This window comes from Corvus cornix, chromosome 4, assembly GCF_000738735.6.
Source record: "Corvus cornix cornix isolate S_Up_H32 chromosome 4, ASM73873v5, whole genome shotgun sequence".
NCBI classification, from domain to species: Eukaryota; Metazoa; Chordata; class Aves; order Passeriformes; family Corvidae; genus Corvus; species Corvus cornix.
In genome coordinates, this window is record NC_046334.1 from 3,465,590 (window position 1) to 3,484,992 (window position 19,403).

General features: G+C 39.8%; 2 protein-coding genes across 3 annotated transcripts in view; one reads left to right on the forward strand and one right to left on the reverse strand.

The window, feature by feature from the left end:
* SEC24D (SEC24 homolog D, COPII coat complex component) overlaps positions 1–3,621 on the reverse strand; it is a 43,044-nt gene extending 39,423 nt beyond the window's left edge. Inside the window, exons 1-2 of one of the 2 annotated variants that reach the window (XM_039550832.1) lie at positions 3,536–3,621; positions 116–298 (exon numbers count right to left, since the gene is read on the reverse strand). In XM_039550832.1, the coding sequence (XP_039406766.1) occupies positions 116–254 (139 nt within the window). In that variant the 5' untranslated portion in view covers positions 255–298; positions 3,536–3,621. Of the gene's footprint in view, positions 1–115; positions 299–3,349; positions 3,373–3,535 lie in introns of those variants that run through there. The other variant, XM_039550833.1, reaches the window with a different exon arrangement.
* A 14,186-nt stretch (positions 3,622–17,807) lies between these two features.
* The window catches only part of SYNPO2 (synaptopodin 2), a 79,022-nt gene continuing 77,426 nt past the window's right edge, over positions 17,808–19,403 (forward strand). The window contains exon 1 of the mRNA XM_010406430.4: positions 17,808–18,072. Coding sequence (XP_010404732.2) covers positions 17,944–18,072 — 129 coding nt within the window. The 5' untranslated portion in view covers positions 17,808–17,943. The remainder of the gene's footprint in view (positions 18,073–19,403) is intronic.

Genomic DNA, 19,403 nt, shown 5'->3' on the forward strand with positions numbered 1-19,403 from the left:
TTTTTTCTATTTCCTGTTGCAGTATCAGTGTAAAACTTACACAAGGTAGAAAGAAATGCAAAACACCTTCATAGAAAAGTAGATTCTGAAAACAAATTTTAAGCCAAAATAATACCTGGTTGAGGTGTTGAGTATGAGGAGTTAGGATCCCCATAATGTCCATAATGAATTGAAGAATTAGGTGGTCCAAAACGTCCTATTCCTGGCTGGGATTGGGAATATGGAGGAGCTGCAACATAACCTTGTTGACTCATGATGGCAATTTTCTCATTCCAAGTATTGTGTCCTCTTCAGGAATCTGCAAAACGAAAAATGACACCTGCTACTATTCATCACTCCCTGTGCATTTTAAAAGACTGTGAATTGTATTCCCTCCCAAAAAGATAAAAGACACATTTGAAGGCAAAAAATGACCTGAAGTTAGGGGCAAAAAATAGTTTTGCTTGATAGCTTAGTTTTCTCAGCATTACCATGTACTGCATTTAAATGGGATTCATATCTCCTAAGCCCATGGAGAGAACTGTAAGCAATGGATGTGCAGATAGAAAAAACTCTCAAAGGAAAGTCCCAAACTACTCCTTTTACCAGGAGAACCTTGACTTCAACTACACATGGAAAATACACTTTGAATCCTGCTCCCCAAATACCAGCCATCCCAAAGAACACCGAACACACCGAAAAATCAGGAAAGGCAAAATGACCAGAGTAGAAAACTCCCCTATTAAATCCTTCTCCTGCGCTAGCATACCTTATTTTTGGTTTTCCACCAGTTTTCCACCAAACCTTTTACAAACCTTCAACATCAGCCCCACTGATGTGGCAAGTGATGGAAGATTCCTTGCTTTTGATGCTGGTGAAACAGAGAATAAAGTACAGGATAGAGAGAGCTCCTATTTCTGGTTGTTTTCTGCATTACTGGCCCAGGCCTGAGCAGCCTTTTTACTCCAGAACTCCACAGTGTGACGAAAATGAGCACAATATATTCCACAAGGGAGAGTTAAGGCAGTATGGCCCCAGCACTGCATGTTGCCCTTGCTGTTATCAGGTATCTTTTCCCTAAGCTTTCACATCTTGATCCTGTGGTTGTTAAAGAAAATGAAACAAGCAAAACGCAGCATTTGGAAAAAAGCAATTCAGAAAGGGTTTTCTAATGAGAGTATTCACAAGACACGTAATTTCTTTCTTGTGGTCTGATTTTGTTAAACAGGACAGAGTAACATTTTAGAAAACTTTCAGGAAACAGCGCCCTGATAATTGCCATCATTTCTAGAAGCAGAAAATCTGAAGAATCCTGCACTGCCAAAACCATATGATTGTATTTCACCAGATTAGTTTTCAGATACAGTGCCCTTGCCACGAAGGGATCTGAAAAGTCATTAAGGTTGTTCACTCTGCAGCCTTGATAATGAGCTTCCTCTTTTGCACGCTAGAACTTCTATTTTGGTAACAGAATGAATTCAGTAATAACAGAATTTCACTTTCTTGAGGCCCAAAGTAAACTGTTATGAGAAATGCTGAGGATCCAAACCCTGAATGAGCATTTGCTACTCCTGTAGAGTCCCAAGCACACAGGCCAGGCATCCCCAAAGAACTAAAGACACACAGCATAAATTAGCATTTCAGGTGTTAAGTGTTCCTTTCAAATAGCTTTCCCAACAATCTGTACTTTACATTCTTAAGCTCAAGCTGTGAAGTCATCTTTAAACATGGAAACTGGACGAAAATAAATCACAAATTGTGCTCCAGAAGCACACACAAAAGCACCTCAAAATTATATCTCCAAGAACACACAGATAAATTTATGCTGCACTGGGACATGTCAGTAGAGAAAAGTTATCCCTATCAGAAAGCCCACTCCTAGGCTTCTCATATTAAACAGATATTTCTGAAGAAAAAAACCTCAACAGTTTTACTGATCATCCATGTCAAACATGAAACCACTCTGAGCTGTCTACAGGGCCTGGCCCTCCCCACACACCGCCCATGTAACCCACTAAACCACACTCTTCAATGCAGCACAAGATTTCTCAGTTGCAGTAGTTAACTGCTTCTGGGAGTTAATCCTATGGAGTTTTTTCCTATTTATTAGTTAAAAAGGTAAACACAGGGAGAAGAAAAAAAAATGTTTAATCAGAGGCTTGGTGCTGCCAGCTGTACCTTCTTCCTTCCCCCACCTCCATCAGAAAAGACGTGGCAGTGAGAACTTTAGTTCTTCCAAAAGACACTAAATTAGCATTACATTACCTACACACCGGTATATACATACATGTGTTCTATATCTATATAAAGGAAGAGATTTTCACTTAGAGGCAGCTGCAACAACCAGCACCTTAAGCTGCAAGAGCATTCAGAGGAAATTACTTCCTCCACAGCTTACTCACACACACACAAAAAAAAAAAAATCTTGCCACGTCAAACTTCCCACAGACAGTATAAACACACAGAGGTTGTGCTGAAGTGAGACAAGAGCTCTAATCATAGACAAAATAATACAAGTTTTTCGAACACAGTTCCAGATTCTATTTAGCACCAAGGATATTTAATCTCTTCTCAGGATAGGTATATGTACCAACTATCACAAATGAGTGTTTTAAGGTCGCCTGAAGAATTATGAGCATTTCAGAAATTATGCTGTGGGGGAGGGTGGGGATGCACCACCACACCATGAAAAGAGTTCACACAGAAGGTCATGAAAACTTTTTTCTCCCTGTTTCAAACAGTAGTTTACCTTATACCCCATAACCTGGGGAACAACACCAGCAGTGAGGAACAGCTGCAGAATTTAATTCATCTCTATTACAGAATAGGTTGTCATCTTTTCCAGAGGACTGTACCTATGCAACACTCTGGTGCCTCTGTGAAGATGTAAAATTCAGCTGTGTGCAAGCTGAAGTAAGACAACAGAAACAAGAACAGGCTCGCGTCCTTGGCTCCTTGAAGGAGAAATATTAACTTTGTATTTCTTCGGAGACGCGGTGCTCCCCAACACATCATCCAGGCAGAGGTGCTGTCGCTTCCCACGGCACGCTGCAATCTCAATTTGGGACCCAATCTCGGGGGTGTGCACCTTTATCTACACGGGCTCACGCACGCATAATGGAATATCGCTGCACACACACAGAGAATGCAATATAGCTACATACATATCAGTAATATACAGCGAACTAAGCTATGAAAGCAAAATCTTAATTTCCCCCCATTCAGTGCCAAGCCTGCAAAGCTTTTCTACACTTCTTTACGCATATAACTTTTTCTATCCCCATCGCCTACGAGTTTTAAGCCGCCGTAAGGTAAGGTCGCAACAGGTCCGGCCCCGCGCTCGGAGCCACCGCCCGCCCCGCGGCGGTACCTGTGCCTGCCCGGGGCCGCGCTCCGCCGCCGGGTGCTCGCGGCTGGGCGCTGCCCGCTGCCGAGGGCGGCCGGAGCCCCGTCCCCGGCCCGTGCCCGGCCCGTGCCCGGCCCGTGCCCGGCCCGCCGCTGCCCGCGCTGTCCCCGCGGTGCCGCCTCAGCCGGGGGCGCCCGCTGGGACCGTTACCTGCGGCCGCGCGCCCGCTCCCTCACGCGCCCGAGTGCCACGTCTGAGGCGGCCCGAGCAGGCGGCGCCTGCGCAGTGCGGGCGGCGAGGCCGCGCCCGTGGCCGGGCCGTGCCCTCACGGGCGGGGGCGAAGGGCAGCCCGGGGCGGTCAGTCAAGGACCGTATTTCTTTCGGCGCCAGGGGCCGCATCCCTCTCCAAACACGGAGCAGTGCTACAAGCGGGATGCTTTTTTTTTTCCCCTCCTATGTGCTTGAAAAACAGAATCACGTCAAATAGGTTGGAAAAGACCTCTGAGATCATTAAGTCCAACCTGTGACCGAACACTACCACGTCAACTAAACCATGTCCCTCAGTGCCACGTCCAGGCTTTCCCTAAACGCCTCCAGCTCCAGGGATGGTGACTCCGCCACCTCCCTGGGCAGCCCATTCCAGTGCCTAATCATCCATTCTGTGAGAAATTCTTCCTAATGTCCGACCTAAACCTCCCCTGGAGAAGCTTAAGACAGTGTCCTCTCATCCTGTCGTCAGCTGCCTGGTCGAAGACGTACGTGTATATTTACAACTACATTTTACACATATTTATCTTGCATATATGTATGTAAAATTATGCTACCTGAATATCTACAGTGAAATATGATGCAGGTACTTTGTCCATTTGCATACTCCGGTTTTAGTTACTGTTCAAATGCATTTAAAAATGCTGCCGTGGTTACAGGATAGGCAATGTTTTTCTAATTAACAAAGTAGAAACATGGGAGTAACATGAGAGAGATGGGAAGTAACATGAGGAAGATGTATTTGTAAAGTTACTTTTCCTCCCAATCACAAATAAACATTAATTGTGTTAAAGTAAAAAGAAAGGAAAGTGGCAGATGAAAAAAAGCAATCACTCAAAGAAGCACAGAATCATAGAATATCCTGAATTGGAAGGGACCCACAAGGATCATCAAAATCCATCTCCTGGCTCTGCACAGGACAACCCCAAGAATCACGCTACAACAGCTGCATAACCTACATGCATCTGGAATTCAGGCTCCAGAGGCTTTCTTATCCTTGTTCTACAACCTCAATAAGTCTTTTGAAAGTACTAAACAGTTTTACCTAGAGCTATACTTCAGTAATGGCTGTGACCTCAAAACAAACTGTCCAAAGCATTCATTACTGTACAAAATAATTTGGAAAAAAAAAAAAAAACAAAACCATGCCTTTGAAACAGATGTCAAAATGAAGATACACAGTGGCATCCTTTACATGAAAGACTCACTAGAAACCTCAACAAGCAACACAAAGTAGGCAAAAAAAAGGCTTGACCTATCTTATTCTTGCTATCCATTAAATAATTGATGGATGTTTAATGGATTCACCATTAAATAATATAAGCTGTTTTTCCGCTTGTTATCAGAGCCAATACTGTTGGATATGTCAGGAAAAGTCTAAAACCTTTCAAATCTCCCCCAGCTGTCTAATCAGAATGGAAAATTTCATCCCCGAGGTGCAAAGCGTCAGTTAAACTGGATGTGGTTTTGGCTGCAGGGTATCAGTGACTCTTTCATAAGCAGGATGCAAACCAATGCCTTTCATCATTGCTGTGCTGTAGTTTCAGCCCTCGCCCCTATCTCTTTTCCTGGTTATACAGACACATGGAAGTTATGCAAAACTCTTCTGAAATACCACGCCGCTGAGGAAAAGAATGGGTTTAAGTTTGGACATTCCCTATTTCGCCAGGGAGACAGGCAGCCACTGTTCCACCAGTCCTGCTGTGTCTCGCTCCGAGCTATTAACAGTAAGCCGCTGTGGATAACTCAGCACTGAGGAACCGTGCACTTGCTTGGCCACTGAATACTTACTATCAGATTTCTCCTCCCCGAAATCAGCTCCAGTGAAACGGAAACATGAGATCAGCAAAAGATAGCAAGAAGAAGCCATGGCATTGGCAGTTCTTCCCTTAATTCAGGCCCACTCTGGAAATGGATCAAGATGCCTCTTTTTTTCAAGGATGCCCCTGTTGTCCTTTAGCCTGGCACACTGAGACAAAAGGCATGCAGTATGTCACAGTCTGGATGTTTGGAAGCTACAAGTAGGATTTATCTACAGTTTTCACCCATAAAATTAAAAGTAATTTAAGGTTTTCAGTTTCAGAAACATGGAAACATCATTAAAGGTTTAAATGTGTTATTGATGTAGAAAGTAATTTCACAAAAATGAGAACGCAGGATTGCTAAACTATTGTAAGTAATTTTATTAAATCGTTTTAATTAAACTGTACCATGAAATCTGAGAATCAGACTGGATTTGTTCTCTGTCGTTGTCAGTAATGGTGACCTTTTAGGTTAAATTACCTTTCTTAACAGAATCAATTTGGTTGGAAAATTTGTCCTCTAGTGGTACCTATGCAATGCTGCTGAAAACCAATGTGATTTCATATATTTCAGACCTAATTTGGTGAAGTAAATAGAATTTGTCTAAATCTATATGTTTTTTTCTTCTATGTTAAAAAACCCAACTAATTCCCTGTCTCTAAAATCTCACTTTTAAAGTTCTCACTACAATTTTTTCTGTTAGTTCTGAAACTAAGAAAACACATAGCCATCAGCTTGGGACATTATTGGTTACAGAACCAACACAGGCTCTGTAGAAGGCTAGGTCAAATATTTCAGAGACCATTATTAAATTTATTTTTTAATTATTGCTATTTTTCAAATAATTTGAGATTGGACTGTTCCCAGAAATTACTACTGCACATCTATAAAAGCCCCTGCTGAACAAACTGTGCAGATCTCCTGTCTCTATTTCATAGCACATCACATTAAGACAACGTGTGATTCCAGGAAACCTAAATCCTATCCTAACCTTTTCAGTTACAGGATGTCCTTAAAATACGGCCTTGCTACAAGCTGCCAGGAAGAATCAGAATAACCTTTCTCTAGGGGAAGATATGGTCAATATTGGGTATGTTTTTCAAAGAAAAGACTATTTCATCACAAGGAATAGCTCCTAAAACTCCAAGGATTATGCATTTTAAAAGGCACTTCTTTTAGTTGAAACTGTTTTTCTTCTTTTAATTTCATTTGTATGTCCTTCAGACAAAGCTACAGGTTTGCTTTTGCACATCAGAAGGCTCCTAAGAACTATTTACAGAAAAAAAGATTACTTTCTTTTCTTGTCTTGCTTACATATAATCTCTACAATCTTCTTTAATATTTTGCCTACTGTATATTTGAGGTCTATGAAAAACAGCATACAGCTCAGTGTAAAGCGCTTTACAAGAAAAATGGAAATTATATTTCAAAATACTGTATTTGATTAAAATGAAAGCAAAGGCTTTGGTATAAAGAAAACAAATAAAATTTTGAAGTAATTATGTTCTTCTCAAAAAACAAATCATGTGTCAGATTAGAAACTGCTACATGAAGAAAAAGAAAAGATGTACTATTTCAGGAATTAGAACACTACTGTAAGAAGAAACACATCAGCGTTGTGAGTCAGCTACATTTCTAATATAGAAAGCTAAGCACAGTAGAAACCTGAAAGAGGGTACAGCAGAAGTGAATAGTGATTATTTTGATTAGACAGTCTCAAAGGCAATTAGAAAATATTATTGGAATGCACCCTTTAAACACTGCCCTATAGGGAATGAAAACAGCAAAGGGTTTTCAGAATACCAGACTAATGTAGGTGTTGTTATCCAGGGAAAACAACGCAGTAGTGTTAAAATCTTGGGCATACATTCATTGCTGTATATCTTCTAAGTACTCCGTGTTAATAGGGGTACTTAAAAAAGGGCGCAGTCCTTCCTGGAGGGACTGTCCACTATAACCCAGTATAGCGGTATGGGGCCACTATAAAGGAAGAATTAATTCCTCACTGGTTTGTTGGTTTTTTTCACTGAGGTAACTCAGGCTGTGAATCAGAGCACCCAGAATACAATGGGTCCTGCCCAGTCAGGGAGGCCACTGGGAGGCCATTAGGGATTGCTGAGCACGCGGATCATGCCAGCGAATCTCCCTTTTTCCTTCTGCTGCATGCTGACCTCCCACTCCACAGTGATGGTAAAGCTGTGCTACCCCTCAGGCTGCTTTCAGCACAAAGAGGTCCTAGCTCCTCATGCTCATTAAAATGTGTTTTTAGATGAGAAGAAGTGTAAATCCAATTCCAGTTCATAAACTTGTATTCTGTTTGTCTGAATTAATCTACAAATTCATTTAGACTGATTATACATTCTATTCCCTGCTGTGAGCTGGGATATTTTGTTGGCTGCTGGTAGCTTTTGAACAGCTGCATTGTTTCACCCTAGAAATGGCTGAACTTTGTTATACCCTGCAGAGGATGGAAGGATTGGGAGTGCTTCACTCCTTCCCTGCCCCAACCCTTTTAAACATCACTGGCAGCTGGTAAGTCCACAATGACAGCCCCTGTTGTCTCCGTGCTCCTTAACTCCTCCAAACAGAAGACAAAAATCGACCACCACAGAGGGCATTCACTGCCTACCTCAGAGACTGTTGGTAGAGTTTACTGGCATTTTGCAAAGCAAAAAATTCTATTTGGGCACGAAAAACTATATGCAAGGGAAAGAGTACTTAATGCTATTATTTGCTTAGGAGACACTCTGGGTCTTGAGAGCAGGGCACTTGCCTTAAAGCCAAGGGCCTGACCTTTTGTTAAGTTGGTCCCTGTTAGCTAAAACTACTTTCTTTCCCTGAAACTTAATAAAACAGAAATTTTTATAAAATGCTTTATGGTCCACATGTGGTAAGTTCTATGCAAGCCACACGTTACAAAAGCAAAGGTTCTTTTAAAAAATGGCTGTGGCTGCTTTCTCCAAAAAAAGTACTTTCTGGCTAGTTCAAGCCTCTGGATTTCCCAATATCTGCAAATTGTGAGACTCCTCTGCTTACTCTCCCTGATTGTTGCTATTTTGGGTTTCTAATTAAATCAACATTCTGGCAACTTCATCCAGAACATTTACAGGAGATAGATGTGTTCTGAGAAAACTGCTGTGATGTTTCAGTTGGGGAATTTCAATTATCTTTTTAACTCATTTACTGCTGTCTAAGATGCATGAGAGTGGAAGATTGCACTACCTGTTCTTAACAAAAAAAAAACCCCAAGACTTGATTATCCTGCTGTAATTGCTACATAATGAACTGTAACATGAAAACAAAGATGAGGTCTAATTATATTCTGATGAATAATGTATCACTTATAAAGCACTGTGAATAAACATTAGGCCACCAGTCTGAGAAAGGACAGCAGAAAGTTAAAATGATCCTTTCTGTGTTTGCTTGCTGAATGTATGGAATTTCTCAAACATTGATATATTTCACTTTTACATTCAAAAGCATCTGAAGCAGCTTTGTTTACATAGGCTTTCATTTTATGTTTCCTGCTTGTGTTTAGAATTTCTGATGTATTAGTGGAGTCTTGCTATAGAGCAGTACTCAAATAAACTTACTATCATTAAAAAAGAGTAACTGAGTTAATACTTCATAATAAACTGGCTATTTGATTAAGTTACTTAAGAAGCAAATACTCCTATGTTTGTTCTTACTCACACTGACTGTGCTTCTGCTTTATTCTACCATTAATGTAGAAGTAAAAAATCTTCTACCTGGGCATGGAAAAATTTACATACAAGAAAAGAATCTCTGCTACTGATATAAAAATATCAGTCTTGATTACAAACTATTTTTCAAAATACTGGGTTTGTGCTATTTGGATACCTTTAGTATAAAGCATTTGATGCCTTCCCCACGATCAACAAAAAATAAAGATCAGAATTAATTTTTAAAAAAATCCATCATGTTATTTTTACATCATAGAAGCAACAAAAGGATAGGAGATGCAGCTGGCATTAAACTTAAGAGTAGGAGCAAAATTCTATTTCATGCTTGCTGTCACAACATGCATGGTAGATTTGCACTGTGGAGGCACATAAAACACTTGTTCAATGTTTGCAGACATGAGCAGTTGTCTGGAAAACAGGCAGATCCATGTCAAGGCCAGCTACACAGTACATGAGCACCAAAAGCAGAGGCCTGTACCAAAGGCAGAAGGAGCTGAGAAGTCTGGAAACTGGTTCCTGGCAAGAAGATGCAGAGCAACAGGCAAGGCTGCAGGATCAGCAGGGGTTAAGTATCAAGGTGTTTTTGGAGGGCGGATTTTTCCAGTATAATGTGCTCCGCTTGGAAAGGAATTGGTTATCAAAGAGTTGGAATTCTTGTTCCTATTGCCAGGAATGAAGATAGCTGGATTGCTTTTTAATCTATTGCAGTTATTTGGGTGGGGGTAAGATTTCGTGCAGGGAGGTCCTGGTTGTGTCACCTCTGCTTCTCTGGTAAAGCTTAACCAGAACCATTCAGAGGCTGAGTGAGCAATGCTGTTTGCCTTTTGCAGGCAGAACTTGATGCCAAGGCAACTTTTTATGCCCTGTCCTTTTGCCAAATGCTGTAGTTGAAACCACCAACATCAGACCCACCGGGGCAGATGCCGAGCAAAATACTTCACTGTAGTTGTAAAGTGAGTGTTAGAAACTGCTTCACAAACCTTACAGCTTATTTTGTAATACAGAGGAAAGAGGGAAGAAAAGGATACTCCAGAAGGACTCAAACTATCAAACTACAATCAGAGAATTTCAGAAGTTTTTATATTTCTCAAGGTTTCACTGTATATACAGCAGCTATTTCTCCCATTTTCCAGGCCCAGACCAAAAAATGAGAGTTTTCAAGTGTAAAAACAGAACCCGAACTTCCCAAGACCCATACCGCACTATAACTCAGTTGTTCTCTGTTTCTCCTGTTCTTGTTTTCAGGATGGAAAAATTCATTCTTAGGAGCCTTCCAAGTAACAAACAATACCTGCTTTAAACTGCAATGCAAAAATAGTTGATTTTATGCTGGACTGCAGCCATGCATGTAATTGAGCTCTTTCAAAGCAACAAGTCAAGAGGAGTTAATCACCTCTACACTTGCTAACAGGAAACAAAATTTAAAAGATGAAATCTGATGCAGGTGAGTATTCATCAGACTAATTTTAAATTTTCATGTTCAATCTTATGTTCCACATTAAGCCATCATTTCAAAATCTAGTAGATTATTTGGGCCTAATCCATATCTCAGCTATGATTAAAATATATTTTCTAACTGAATATGATACGGTTACTCTTGATTAATTTCACTGCAGTACATCAGAGGAGAGTTTAGCATGGTGTATTTCTTTGGCCCAACAAGTTGGCATGAAATGTTCTTTCAACAGCAAGAGGGGAGATCATAAAATCTGACTGTCTAAGATGAACAGATGGATAAAAGGTGTTGTGTTACTTAACTGACACCTTTAAATGACAATTCAAAGAGCAGGACGAAGCATTAGGTCAGAGGTGAGGAAAGTGGAACACCTGCTTGCATTACGTACATACATGTTCCATTCATGGCTCTTCCAAGCTTTGGGAAAGATCAATTTTGATTCCCACAGGTTCTGTTAGGAAGAATGTGATGCAGCATCTCCCTGCCAAAAACAGAAAGAAAATTATACATAAATAGTTTTCATTTTACTTTAGAGGCTTTTATCAGTATTTTTCCATCAACTGAAGCCAAAAATGTAGTCATCCCATCTCCTAGGAATCAAAATGAAAGGGAAATAGACACCTAAGAGTCTTTCCAAGTCCCAAGAGTAAATTAGTTCTTGCTTGCTAAAACACAGGAATAAGTAAAACCAGCAGTGAAATGACACCTGGAAACGTGAATTCTAGCCCAAAACCTTACTTTTAGATTAACAAGAAACAGGTAGTAATTCCAGTGTCACAAAATTTTTTTCCATGCTCATAAACCTTGCAGTGAATGTGTTTTACTTTTTCTCACAATAAAATCTTGTAGCTATTTGGTGTATTAGTTTTTGGATGCAATCTGAAATCCTTGTCATTTTGTAAAGGAAAACCTCAAAAGATTTTTGTCCAAGAAGTCCAGGAAGGAAAAGGAGTTCACTTCTCTTCAGCCAGTTTAGGAAAGTATTTCCTGATTATCTGAGACTGGCTGTAGTAGGAACAGGTAGAGCAAACACCAAAAAGACATGAGAGATCTCTTCCTCAAATTCTTTTTGAGTTATCCATACATTTTTATGTCTTGTATTTAATGGTGCAGGTCTTTGGCTGCAGAGGGCTTGTGATATGTACATGCTTTGAGAGCTGCTCATTAATCTATCTTCTAACATGTTGTATTGTAGTTACATTCCCTACACACATTTCTATTTACTCTGGTATAATTCAGCAATGCTCAATGCTAACAACATTGCTTCTGTGTTTTGGAGGAATGTGGCTTCTTTTTGCCAGTTTATTTGGGTTTTTTTTTTCCTCACAATAAATCCAACATTCCTAATGTAGGATGACACTCAGCAACCTAAATGCTGAGAAATACCCTCCTGTACATTTCTCTGCTTCTTCCACTACACTTCATTTGCCAATCTTGAAGCTGGGGAAAAAAACAAGAAAGTAGAACTACTTCTAAAATTCCAACCCATGACACAGTACCTTGCCTCATAATCCACATTAGAGATTAAAATTAAAAGCTTTTACTTTAATGGTGAGGAACTGCTCATCATGCCTCCTATGAGTGTGAGCAGAGTTTTCCTGTCTGGCCTTAAAGGTAGCTAAGAATTATATATGACCTGTATGTTTAATTTCTTTTCACTAAGAACTTGGTATTACTGGTTTTGGTACCTTTGCCACTCAATCTCTGTACTTTCAGTGAGCAAATCCTCTTAACTGGCAGTGCACTGCAAAGTTCCTCATACGATCCAAACATCTGGATTTTATTAATTTGTCTTGTAGGACAAGAGAATTTTGATGGGAAAAGATGAAGAGAATCAGCTTTAATGGATGTTAGTTGGAGCCATCCATTTGAACCTTCCGTCAGTATATTTAATTCACTTTGTCATTTTATACTTCTTTTGAAAATTAAATCCTTTCCATGTGTCTCTGTTCCTTGTTGCTTCTTGAGGCAGGGGAACAAAACTTAAGGGTAGCAATTAAGCAGAAATGTGTTTTTCTACTTCTGTAAGGTTTGGGGAAAATGATGTTTAGATTCGCCTTCAAAATTTGTTTTTACCTTATGTAACTACTGAATTGTAGGACTATGAAACAAGGTATGTTACTAGGCAATGATTTGGGAAAATAACATGTGCTGAGGCACCTGGCATTGCCCAGCTTGCAGAAGCCACTTTAAAAAAAATCACTTGAAGGGATATATTGGAAGAGGTCATCTTCCCTTCATTTGGAAGAGACTGTGTGTCGTGATTTCTTTAGTGGCATGGCTGTGATTTTATCTTTTGTTCCATTAAACCAGCTATATATTTATAAGTGAGGGTTTTTTCCCATGTAATTAACAAACCAAACCAAACCAAACAAAGAAAACCCCACAAAGAACCCACCAAACAAATAAGCACTAGCATTTTTTTCCTTCCCCCCCCCCCCCCGCCCCCCGCTGATTCTCCCATTTGGCTAAAATCACATTCTACAATAAATTGGGTAGTTTATTAAATTGCTTACAGATGATACAGTTAAATCTACTAGAAAGCTGTTAAAATAGGTATTATTAGGGGACTAGCTTATGTTGATTTTAATGTGGAGAAGAACAGACATAAAAAAAAAAAAGAAATGCAGAAAAAGAAGGAAGTCAGACCATCTGGGTACTTACAGCAGTAAAATGCTGCCCATAAATTAGAGATCGTGATATCCCCTTTCTCTCTGTCTCTTCCTCATTACTAAGGAATGGGTGGAAATGTTTGCATTTTTAAAGAATCCACAGACCTACGATACTACTGTAGGAAACTGTAGGTGAAATGAAAGCTTTGCTTTTATTGTTGGATGAAAAGACAAACGTATGTCTTCTTTCTTCTCACATTTGGAGGATGTCTTCTGAAATCAGCTGCAGAAATACTTGATTTAAATTAGATTTTAGATAAATCCACTTGTAGTAAAACTGTTCAATATGATAAATTATTATTACAGTACGACAAGAAAATATATGGACAAGTGGCAGCAGATGAGGCAAAAAAACCTAAGAAGTGGTCACCAAGACCACACAGAGCTTTAAAGGAATTCAAGGCTGAAATAGCTGACCATTACTGAGATTAGAGAGTGCCATTTTTTAACTGAAGTGTTCCAAGAGACTCAGAAAACAAGAAGCCTGTCAGCCTGATATCTATCCAAAACAAAGAGGTGGAAGCAGTAATATGGAACAGTGGACATCTGGATAAATATGACTTATCTGGGAAGAGTTAAAAAGGTTTTCATGAAAGGAAGTCCTGCCTCACATAAGGCAGTTCTTTGAGGGGATCAAAAAACACGTGGATAAGGGTGATCTGATTGATCTTGGATTTACAAAAGGCTTTCTACAAATTCCTTCACCAAAGGCTTTTAAGAAAACTAAGCAGCCATACCATAACATGGCTTAGAAGTATAAGGTGCTACACATTGGGGAAAAAACCATTAATTCACATATAAAACTATGGGCTTTGAACTAAGCAGCATCAGACAAGATTTAAAATTTTGAAAGATAATTCCAGGAACATATTAACTCAGCAGTGTCTGAAAAAGCAAAAATTGGTGTTAGTAGTGTTTGGTTTAGCAACTAGAGAACAAAATAGGTAACATCATGTTATTGCATAAATCCCAGCTTTGTCTGCTGTCTGAAGCCTGTGTGGTGTTGCAGACCCTCATTTCAAAAAGGACTTAGAACTATAGAGGATGTAGAAAAAGAAAATGAGGAGAATGAAAGGTGCAAGATAGCTCCTCTATAAAGGATGACTAATTATTCTATTCTCTGTTTGAAAAAAGATGGGTCTGTAAAATCAGTGCCTGGGAAGTGTGCCTGGAGATTGCTTGGCCACAGTTTCCCCGATCCATGAACCAGGGGACATCAAATGAATCTGTAGGATCCAGATTCAAGGCAGAGAAAGTGATTCTTTATGTCACTATTTAGTTAGGGATGACTTCCTGCACTAAGCTAAAGATACTAAAAGTTATGTGGGCTCAAGAGGAAACAACACATGAAAGTTCATGGAAGAGAAATTCCTGTTATAAAGTACAGAGCTGCCACATCCAGCTGAGGAAGTCTTTGAGCGGAAGCTGCCTGAGGAAAGAAATGCACCATTTTCCATGTTCCACTTTCCATCTGCTATCAGAGACAACATTTCAGGACAGATGGTCTCACTTTGGCTATTCTACAAGTATGGCTATTCCTACCTTATCACAGCTCATCAAGGCTAGTATGCTGGGTGTTTTGACTGGCTGTTCTTGAAAGGAGATGAGCAAGGGGAGGTTTGACTTGGAAATCTCTTAATACAGATCTCATCATACAAGATCAGATTAAAGCCAAAGCTTTCCCTGTATTTGGGCGCAGACAGATGTTGAGTGAGTTCTGCCATTTGTCATTTTCCCAGCCCATAGGATTTTTTGGTGACACTGAAGTTTTATCACTTGTTGCCTAGAACTGGATCTCTAGGTTTTAGTGGAACAATGGAGATGGTAGCAGTGGTTAAATGGCTGTAGTTGATATTAGCTTGAGACTTTTCAGTGTAGTTTGAAAATAACCTCAGAATTGATGCAATTTATTTGAGCTCTAGAAATTAGAGAGACCAAAAAATCATAAACCCCATGACTGACTCCACTTTTATCTTGATGTCCAGTCTCGGACCAGCATTTAGAAATCCCAAAGGAGGCAAGAGTGTACGAAAGGATATGAGTAGTATTAAAGAGCAAAACATGCTGCCAGATAAGCATTTAAGAAATTCATATAGGGCAAATGGGAATTGTTAAGGCCTATGGAATTTTCTTTGTGAGATTAAGACATAGGAAACTTTGGGTCTCCCCATCACGGGAATAGTTTAGTTACAGACTTCAAATGGTTTCCTATCTGCAGAGCAAACAAGAAATTACTCCTTAGAGGGAAGGCGCAACTTGTTTGGAATTGTTGTTGTAAAAATCCCTCAACAAGCTGACTAGATAAAAGCCATTTCTCCTGGTTTTTTCTCTCCTGTCAGGACCACAGCTCTTGTCAGTTCAAGCAAAGAGTCCTATATCACTTTAAATGTACCAGGTTTAAATATCCCCAAAGCTTTGTCATACACCAAAACCAATCAGATCCTGGTGTTCTGACTGGTCATTCTTTCAGCTGAGCAATAACTAATCAAGGTTGTTCTGTTCTAATACTTCATACAGTTCAGTCATATGGTCAAAAGTGATAGAAGCATCTGTATCCAGTACAAATTCCCACCACGTATATGACCATCCTAATGCAGGGGTGATTCTCTTTAATTTGTTTTCTGCAATAAGCACATGGAGTTCAGAAACAGAGATCGGATTTGATTATTCCTTTTTACCAAAATCATAAGACACTAATACAAGCTCAAAACACCCTAACAGTAATTAAGCATTTCATCACCAAGTTGTGACGTTTGAAGGGCTGATAATTCCGTGATACATTCTCCTAACACAAAATGTTTAATTTTTGTATTTAACAGAGTGTCACAGAGCATTTGTTGCAGCTATATACGGAAGAATTTTATTGCCATAAAATCTATAAAAACTTGCATTATTAGGTAAAAGGGAGAGAATTTTGTCTAAAGCAAGATTCTGCCTAGGGAAAGATTAAAAATCTGTCTGCTACAGCAACATATCAACATTTCAGGAGATAATAACCAGTTAGCCACCTTGAACTATTTCAAATGAGGTGTCTGCACTCAAAGGTTGTCTAGCAAAGTCCCTCTGAAGGCCATTCCCTTATGGCTTCTCTGATAGTGTTTTCCTGAAGTATTTAATTATATGTCAACCTGTGCTTGTTTTGCTTCTCCAGAGTTATTGACTTGTAGTCAATAAAGCAAGCACTCTTCCTCCTACTAAATCCTGTTATTGAGAGAATGACATTTTCCTCTGTTGGACTAGGGATCTTGTCTTCACCCAGGCTTTGTGTTGCCTTAGTGTCTTAGAGGACTAATGAAGGACTCAAGCTCCTAAAACCCTGTCTACTTTTTCCAGCCAGAATATTTAACAGAAGATCCTGTCTCTACCTTGGTATTTTGCCTTTGAAGCATCACTCCAGGGGTCACTTAATTGACAGATGCACTGGATAGGTTTAAAGCCTCAGTGGTTACCTGCTACTTAGATGCAAAGTAATGCAATTTAAATGATGAGTGTTTCCTGTTGCCACGACATCTCTGACTGCTTAGAACCAACCAAGTGGAAACACTTCATAGAGGGACCTCAGTGAATTTATGCTGTGAGAATCTGATGCCCCAGTACCCTGGGTCTCAAAGCAAGAGGTGTTTCTTTCAGAAACCAGTTCAGACATTAAAGATGTTTCTGGCCCAGCTGCTGAACATTCTCCTTTAGAACCAGCTTAATTCAAAATGCAGTGTGATTTAAGGCAGGCTACCAGACTTTGGTCTGAGGTGAGTAGGAGTTCATGCTGCCAGTTGTTAACACTCAGCTAGGGGAATATTCATCCTCTGCCAAAGAACTGTCAACTCTTAAACCACCCCAATGAATTTTTTTTTTTTTTGTGCTTATAGTAAGGTTCCCCTTTAATGACACAATGCAAATCATCCATTGATAGCATCTGTAGAGGGATCTGATACTTCACTTCACTAACTCTCTTCCCCTCTCTGGTAGGAAAGGCAAAGGGCTGCTTAAGAACAGGTCTTATTAGGGTCCAATAGTAACTCAGGTAATTGCTAAATAGCAGTGCACGTTAAACTATACTGAGGTTAGAGAGAACTAGAAAAAGAAGCAATTCCAAGACAAGGAAATTATAAAGCTTTTTTCCCCTTTTTTTTTTTTTTTTTTTGCTTACATGCCTGCAGTGCTGCATAAAGTGCATGCAGAGTAGAGATGAAAATCCTAAAGCCAGTTCAATCTAAATGTGTCAGTTATTCTGAGGATGTACGTGCATCAACAAGTTTGTTTCATTTGAGATTCTGCTTGCTTTGTTTGGAGTAAAAATACAAGAAATGGGTAAATCAGAGTTTAAAACGTCTGGCACCATTTACTAAAGTAAACTTATTTCCCAAATTGTCACAGGGAAATGTACACTTCTTTTTGCTGTTGTTTTGATTTAGCTGTCAGGAGAGTCGTGTTTAAAGCCAGCCTTCCCTGCCTCATGGCCGAGTGTCTTTGTGTGCATTCCCTCAAGTTCACTTACTTTACTTTGAAGGTGGGCTGAGCATCGGAATCTGACGAAAGAGTGGGCTGTGCCCTCCGTCCGAGGGAGCTCTTCCATTCCCCTCAATGACTACATTTGCTCGTGCAGTACACAGCAGCAGCAACAGTGTGGTGCTCTGGGTCTCCAGCTCTGCCCGGCAGACGAATCTCCAGCTCGCTGAACATCTGCAAGCCAAGTTTTTTATGTTGTCCTTTATATGAATGCTGCCCAACTGCACCAGGAAAATGGGCACAGGGGATTATCTCTGCATTGCTATGAGCGGAGGGGCGCCGTGGGGCTTCAGGCTGCAAGGGGGCAAGGAGCAGAAGCAGCCTCTGCAAATCGCCAAGGTAGGAGCACGACAGAAAGATGTTGTTGCAGTTTTGTGGACACGGGTGACAGCACCACTTTGTTTAAATCCATCCTGCTTCCAGGGAAATGGTTGGTGTGGATCTTGTTGTGACACTTGTTTGAATTCGCTAGCATGTTTTGCAGAGATTCTACAGGTGCTGATTCTGTTGGTTTCAATAGGATGGGATTATTACTTTTTGGTAGCTTGCAAGCGTTGCCAAAGTTTCGTTAAATGCTGAGTGTTTCACTTGTGACATGATGTGTGCCTTTCAGCTCCTGTTTGCTTTGCTCTGTGGCTTTGAGTGCACTCGGCACAACGCAAAACTCAATCTCATATTAGGAAATGCTGCTTCAGTCATCTATTTATGATAGTTTTTCTACTCTGGTCATAGAATAAATACAGCTTTATCATGAGAAAATGTTCTTACTATTTTGGGAATCCTGCAAAGCATTACACTGACTTATCTCTGGTTTTGGAAAGTTATCCAGTCTTAGAAGCAGCTTTAATAGATGCCAAACGTTCCCTCTTATATTTCATGAGCAACACTGAAAATTACTGGACACTTTATAAATTATCTGCACATATAGAAGGAGGGCAAGACACACAGTAGAATTATAAATTTATTGACAATAAATTAAAAATAGGAACTGGTAGCCCCAACGTGCAAAAATAATATTTCAAAAGCAGTTTTGTTAAAAATCAGGGCTCACTCCAGGGCAACAGCTTCTCCCCTGGTGCAACAATGAAGATTTGTCACAGTCATTAAGGCTTATGTAACTGTATGGAGCTGCATTCTGTTCTCCTAGACAAGAGGGACAAATTTTGTCCAGAACTCTGAGCTCAGCAAAATACCACTGGCTGAAACGGTACTGGGACTGATCATCATCCCATGAACTCTGCCTTGTTAAACTGAGGGAGAAAGTTTAAAATGTATCTTATCTCCTTTTAGTATCTTGGTAATGCAGTACACTGAATGTTTTGGTTTTACTTTGATACAGTATTTTAGATCAGCAGTTTAGTATTTAAGCTGTAACTTTCTCAAGCTGTCAATTAGTTAGTTATTAATTAGTTAACTTTAATTTACTGGATTCGTTCATTTTTCCACAAACAGCAGAAACAATAAATCTACCTCATTTTGTAAGAGAAGGTCCTTTTAGCTCCTCTGTCAAGAAAAGAACATCTTTCACGATTCTTTTCACTTATTTCCAGCCTATCGTATTAACCATATCCAGTAACAGAACTATGATTTATTGAAGGTCTGAATAATTTTTCTCATTCCTGTTGAGTTTTTTATTTGTTTTTTCTATATTTTGCAAAACTTGAACGTGT